Consider the following 6943-nt stretch of genomic DNA (forward strand, 5'->3'; position numbering starts at 1 on the left):
GGGCCGGCCCTCCAGGTGTCTTTTCTAACCAGAGTTTACTTTTCTGAAAAGCTTACACCTGGGGAGACCTGACTCGGGCTCTGCCTGGCTGGTGAGTGGCAGCTGCATGGCAGTGTGCTTCTCTGTAGAGCAAGCCAGCGTAGTACCCAGACTTGCTCCAGCAGGACAGGAGGGAATCTGGGTGTGTCACCTCTGCTGGTAGCCATGCCCAAGAGTGACTCCTTGCCCAGACAAATAACTTGAGGCCCAAGTCAGAACAGACACCCGCTGCTCTTGCAGACTGGTCCATTCCCAGTTAACCTGAGTGTCATGCAAATGCATATGCATAGGAAAGGAAAGGGGAGGGGTGGGCTTGGAGGAAACTTGAAATCTAGCATCTGTTCCCACGATGTGCTCCGCCCTGGAAGATAAAGAAAACAGGAGCTAGCTGGGAAAATATCTAATTGGAAACACATGCGCATCCTGTGAATGATTTATCATCAGTCTCAGATGAGGGAAGGAGGCAGTGGGAAGAGAGGAGGGACTGAAGATGAGGGTGTGTCTACCCTGAGGCTGCATTAGGCACAACACTTCCAGGCTCCCCATAAAGCCAAGGTCTGGTTTTCCTTCAGTGTCATCCCCCTCACCTATGGTTTCTCTTGGGTGCATTTTATCTCTGCTGAGGCCAATAAAGGGATGTTTGTCATTTCATTATTTTCCTAATACTCTTCCTTGCCTGCCTTGTACTGTCACTTCCCCATCCCCAGCCTTGAGCATGATCCTCATAACAGTTGTAGTTGATCAAGCCCCAAGTGTTGCAGTAAACTTTGGTTGCCAAAAGAAGCAGCGCTACCCCTCCTGGCTAAGTAGGCCACCTCCCCCAGAGCTCTGGAAATAGGCGTCATGTTGGAGTGCAAACAGTGACTGAACACCTGCCAAAGCCAAACACCTTGCTGGGCACCCAGGATACTGAGCAGAGAGGGCAGCCTCAACCTTGAATCTGGATATGGGGAACAGGCTTATGGAGGGACTTGGCACAAGGATGAAGGGTCTCTGTGGATTTCTGCCTTTGACCACTATTACTGCCCCCGGTATACAGGGTGAGCCCTAGTTATTTAGGCTTATTCTACCTGCGAGTGCTAGAGACATAGTGGCTAAGAGGTGCAGTCAAACCTAAGTGAAAGCCCATCCTCACCAGTTACTGTGTTACCTGAGCAAAATATTTAAGCTCCATGAGCCTATGTGTTCTTGTTGGTAAATGGGGCCTGCCTCGCCCATTTCAGTTCCTTATACCTGCATGTAATCATGCACCATAAGTAGCGGATATGGCAGTGTTGGTGTTTTGGGTTGATCTGCCACAGGTAAGGCAACCAGCCTACCTCCAGTGAGTCCCACAGAGTTGATCTCTGCATGACCATCTTCTGGAAGGAAACTAGTGGGGTTAGTAGTTCAGTCCTCTCTGCCCAGCTGCTGAAAAGCAGATGCCATGGAAATGAGAGATTAGCATTTAATCATCTTGTCTGACAAAAAGCGTCTCCAATTATGACCCCCCCAACCCAGCATGTGCACACAAGCTGCCATCCTCCCTGGGAGGGGCCACTCTCTGCTCCCAGCCTTTGAAGTGGTTTGGGGGGGAAGAACTGCCTTCTTCCTTCCCATCAGCACACACAGCACATGGCATGGAGGAGCGGGATGCACTTCACTGCCCTGCCTGCTTAGCTTTGCACACATTGGAGGAGAAATTGACTAGGGCTCTAATAGCAGCAGGATTTTTCTCCAACTTCTTCTTTATACCTCTTCCCTTAACCTTAATTTTTTTAAAAAAGTGTATGTTTCTGAGAACCAATATGTGTCCTCTGTCATTTTATAACTGTTGTTTGGACACGGACTGATCATGAGAGGTCTAGTTCCTCTCGGAAAGGAGCTGCTGGGACCTTCTGGTGCTATAAATGACACAGAGTTGACCTGCCGTCCTCCCCTCTTGCTGCTTTTCTTCAGTGAGGCAGGCACAGCGGGCAGCATCTGTTGTGATACCTGCAGCTGTTCCACATGAGCAAGACCCAGCTCTTCAGCAAACAGGGATTCTAATGCTACAGACAGCAGATGCTTCCAGGCTGGGGGTTGATAGAAGTTCCTGTGATGCACAAGGATGTTAACAGTAATGAACTTCAAAATGTTAGCCGGAGGCCTAGGGTCTGTGTCACTGGTATACTCGAAGATAGTCTGCTTTTCAACTGTAGCTCTGCTCTCAGCTTCTTTAATTAATGCCTCGTTGCTGAAGGGCAGGACAAAGTCCAAGGTTCGTAGTTTGACATGGTCTTCCCCGCTCTGGCCCCGCTTGCTCCTCTGGCCCCATTCCCTCCCACTCTGTCCCCCAGGTCCCAGCACACAACGGCTCTTTTTTTCCTCTGTGCTTTTAACAGGCATTCCCTCTGTACGGCACTCTCTGTCCACTGCTCAGATTCCTATTCAGCATGCCGGATCTTGCGCTGGTGTCTCTTTTATTTGGAATCCCCCTGACCATCCCACCAACCTTCAAGATTATCATTTTTTTCTGTGAATTACTTCTGAGCTTCTCATATTCTATCAATACACACGTGCTTTTAACAGGCATTCCCTCTGTACGGCACTCTCTGTCCACTGCTCAGATTCCTATTCATCATGCCGGATCTTGCGCTGGTGTCTCTTTTATTTGGAATCCCCCTGACCCTCCCACCAACCTTCAAGATTATCATTTTTTTCTGTGAATTACTTCTGAGCTTCTCATATTCTATCAATACACATGTAACCTAGATGTCATAGGGCTCAGCCAGCCCCGCACTCTCTAGGTAAGACGAAGTGTTGTAGCTCTACCCCTTCTTCAGTGTGTAGGAAGTCCAACAACCTCCCATGAGTGCTCAGGTATCTGAAGTTCTGATGGTCACCTTTGGCTTGGAAACCCTGCATTTGAAATTCAGCCTGAATTAATTCAGTTTGTGGATCTACTCAGCATCCTCAGCAATGTTTTGGTTCCCTTGTAGGTGAGTCCAGACTTAGTCTTTTTTCTTATTTTCCACTCACTACATTCATTTGTGGCCTTTGTATGCTTGAGGTGGGTTTTGCTGAAAATTTCAGACAAATGGAAGGGGCTTACTTTGGAGCAAGCAACAGTCTAAAACCATTTACAAAAGAGAATTCAAGTTTTAAACTACAGTGTCAACATAGATTCTGTCTGAAACATGGAAAAAGTTACTTGGTCTCCACCCAGTTTTCTGATTTGATCAAGGCAGGGGAGCTGTCCTGACTAGGGTGTAGTGGCAATGGTGGTGGAGGGTGGGCATGAGCTGGCTTGAGCTGCGTGGTGGCTTTTGGTGGCTGTGTGCCAACCATTCTATATTGGCCATGTCAGCTGTCTCCAAGGCCCTCAAGAACTCCTTCTCCATGTCCCAGAAAACTTGGCACCACCCTGCAGCCTTTAAAAGGATGTGCCATTCCCATTGGAGAAGCACCTGGATCCCTGGCTCAATGAAGACAGTCTGACCATTCCCACCCATAGGAAACTTGGTCCAAACTAGGAATGTTTCACTCCAGACAGTGGGGCCCCCAGATAATTTGAAGGTGCCCCAAGTATAAGATCTTGGTCAGTCACAGATAAATGGATGAAGTAGTTTATCTTCTGGAATATTCCTTAGGGAGACGATGAGCCCTGCTTGCCAAAGCCTGTCTTTCCTCTTTGATCATGTTGATCTGACTCTTGTATGTTGATTTTTGTCCAGCTCTCTTCTGATACTGTAACCTAGACCCATTTATTTTCTTCCTTATTTAACTGGTTCTTTCTTGTACCGTAGCATATTTCCTTTACGATCTTTTCCAGTTCCTTTATGAACCTATGCTCAGCAAAGACGATGAGAAGGGGAACTAACATGCATTTAGTACTTACGATAGGCCAGACATGGCAGTCCCATTTCAATTTACAGCTATCCTATCAGGTGGTTTATTATTATTCCACAATTCAAGGTAAGGAACATGAATCTCAGAAAAGGTATGAGACTGGTTTAATTTGTTGTGTATGGAAAAGCCTGTATTCTATCCATTAAACGACACTGCCTCATGGAAGACCAGATTGCTTGCCTACCTCATCAAGGTTGTAGCTGTCCCAGCCTATGCTTCAATTGCTTGCCTCTGTAATATCCTTGTTCTGTCCTGAAAATCTGGTGAGGTCCAGCCCTGGATCAACATAGTGCGTGCTCTCCAGCACCTATGAAAGGAACACTTCTTTTTCCTCCTTGTTGCTTTTGCTTCCCTGCTCTTTGCAAATTCCCCACCAAAGTAGAATGTGTGACCTGCATTACCCCACCCCACTTAATACCACTGCTGTGACATCATCTTGGAACAAGTCCATAATCCTTTTCCAGGCCTATCTGTGGGCATAAAGATTCCTGCAGACTATAGCTGGGTTAAATAAGTCCAGCCCAAGGGAGCCCCATATCTGCACCTGCAGAAGCTCTGCTGTTCCATGTAAGTACTCAGATAACACCGACTGGAAAGACTTGCAGGAAGCAGAACCAAGAGGTACCAAGATCCCATTGCTGGGGCTCCTTGACCAGTTGTGCTAGCCACATCTAGTCCCTAAACGCAGACACTGGCACTGCTGTTTTTTTCACCCCACTCTGTGCCTGTCTTTGTGGGGTAAATACCCTTTCCAAACAAGATGGAGTAAATTAACAGAGGGACAGTTCCTCCTAATGCAGTGGGAAGTGAGGGCTTAAAGTTCTCACTGCCATCTGTTGGGGGAAGATCTATCCCCCTTTCTTTTCTCCCTGCTCCCAGTCAGGGAATTGGGCCAGCTTCTTACTAACTGTATAAATTTTATAGTCCTCTCACACCAGCTCATGTTCTCTGTTTACTCTACAACCATCTTTCTTGCTAAGCCAACAAGAAAAAGTTAAAAGTGATTGCCTGCTTATATCTAAAATGCTTCCAGACTGCAAACTTCTTTGGTGCTTACAGATTTGCATGGAAAGAGAAGGCTGAAAGCTTTATGAGTTGAAAATTCAGACTTACCACCAGATCTATTGCTATTCAACTGAGGTTCCAGTGGCTTTTAAACATAGCTAAGTGGGTTTTAGCCAAAAGATATAACTAAACATTTCATCATTTATTCATCTTTCAACTTTGATTATTGGAAACAGCCTGCTTAGTAAGTGCTGGAACAAAATTCTGATCTGGGGAGTCTTACTCATAACTCTTTGGGGAATGGGCCATATCTTTAGACACATTACAAAGAAGTCTGTGACTTGATTTCCCAAACCACCCAAAATGAGTTGTTTTATTTAAAGGGAAAGTGTGTGTTTGTCTTTAGGCAAACAGATTCTTGCTGATTTTACAGATACAACGTAAGTAAGATTTTATCCATTTACTGTGCAGAGAAGCTGGGCTTCTGCCTCAGAGTAATGCCTATATAGACAGGTTGTCAGGTGTTGAAGGAAAAATGTATGTCTAGACAAGTGTTTCCAGCCAGGCCTTAACTTTCATTGCAGATGTGTTGGGTTCCGAGTGGTAGCAATTCCCTTTCTTACCATTATAAATTGTGTTCTTTTCTTGATAGTTACATCCCTGGATTAAGGCAAACACTGTTTTCAATAGCTACCAGAAGAGATGCACACACAGGTAAACAGTATGGAGTTAGGCCTTTATGTTCCATGTTTGATAGAATTAGAGATGACATGGCTTAGCCTTATTGAAAAGGAAAAATACCCATCCCAGAGGAAAAGGAAGACAAGCTTTGTATTTTTAATCAGCAAATATATTTATATATTTTTCCTTCAAAATTTATTTCTCTTTGCTCAAAGAAAAACCATTCACATTTTGCTATTGGACTTTGCTGGGGTCATTACTAATCTACATGTTTGTAGTGGTTCTACCAAATCCTTTGACTGGCAAACCTCCACAGGTCCAATGTCTTGGTTGGTTTCTTTTACCTCCTGCATGGTTGCAGTTCCTTCTTCTGAGACACCGCTATTCTCCTGAGACTGAATGCATTACCCTGTTGCTTTTGCATTTTAGACTTCCAGGTCCTACCATGAGGGTATCCGCTGCAGGCAGCGAGGCCAAAACACGTGGAGGGTCAGCCACTGCTAATAACCGACGGAGCCAGAGCTTTAACAACTATGACAAGTCTAAACCAGTCACCTCCCCACCCTTGCCCCCAACGCCAAGCAGCCATGAGAAAGGTGAGTTATCTTCTTCATGGTCCTTTCTGACATCTTCCTTTATAGCAATTCCTTTGGGTGAGTTTGGTTGGGGTTGGGGTTGGAGTTGGAAATAGAATGGTAAGAAAGGTTCACAAGGACATATCTGGCTGGCAGGAACTTTGTTAGCAGAGTTGTTAATAAAGTAGGGGAGATATTGTTATATACATAGTTGCCAACAAGAATTACTGTATCTGTTTGGATGGTGGCCTATAAAATACTTGGCTACAGAGAGAAGCAATATAGCATTTGGAATCTGAAAATAAATTTTCATAGAATTTATGCTGTACACATAGGTGGCTTTCCAGAAATGCAAGCTTCTGGGGCATGCATTTGTGAGCTGATAATCTTTTTACCCATCAGAAATGTGAGGGGAGTTAGGAACAAGGGTGTTTTTACCTTTTGAAAAAATCAGGAATGTGGATTGGCTAAGCAAAGATCTTGGCTGCATATAAGGGGTAGATAGCATTGCTCTTGGGGTTGTGATGATGTAACTTTTGCCACAAAAGGATATGATTTTTTTTTACTATATATATTACTGAGCTTTTAGGATGGAGAAAATGGATGAATAGCATTGCTCTTGGGGTTGTGATGATGTAACTTTTGCCACAAAAGGATATGATTTTTTTTACTATATATATTACTGAGCTTTTAGGATGGAGAAAATGGATGGATAGCTCTGTGGGGGTCTTACATGGAAGATAGTAAAACAAACCTTTGCTTGCTTCAGTCTG

At 44.9% G+C, this 6943-nt stretch overlaps 1 protein-coding gene across 1 annotated transcript in view; it reads left to right on the forward strand.

Annotated features, from left to right (window-relative positions):
* Positions 1-6943, forward strand: part of LOC103607747 (neuron navigator 2-like) — a gene marked incomplete at its 5' end in the record, with an annotated part of 100503 nt that overhangs the window by 7242 nt on the left and 86318 nt on the right. The window contains one exon of the mRNA XM_008592215.1: positions 6025-6191. Coding sequence (XP_008590437.1) covers positions 6025-6191 — 167 coding nt within the window. The remainder of the gene's footprint in view (positions 1-6024; positions 6192-6943) is intronic.

This window comes from Galeopterus variegatus, unplaced genomic scaffold, assembly GCF_000696425.1.
Source record: "Galeopterus variegatus unplaced genomic scaffold, G_variegatus-3.0.2 Scaffold7684, whole genome shotgun sequence".
Classification (NCBI taxonomy): domain Eukaryota; kingdom Metazoa; phylum Chordata; class Mammalia; order Dermoptera; family Cynocephalidae; genus Galeopterus; species Galeopterus variegatus.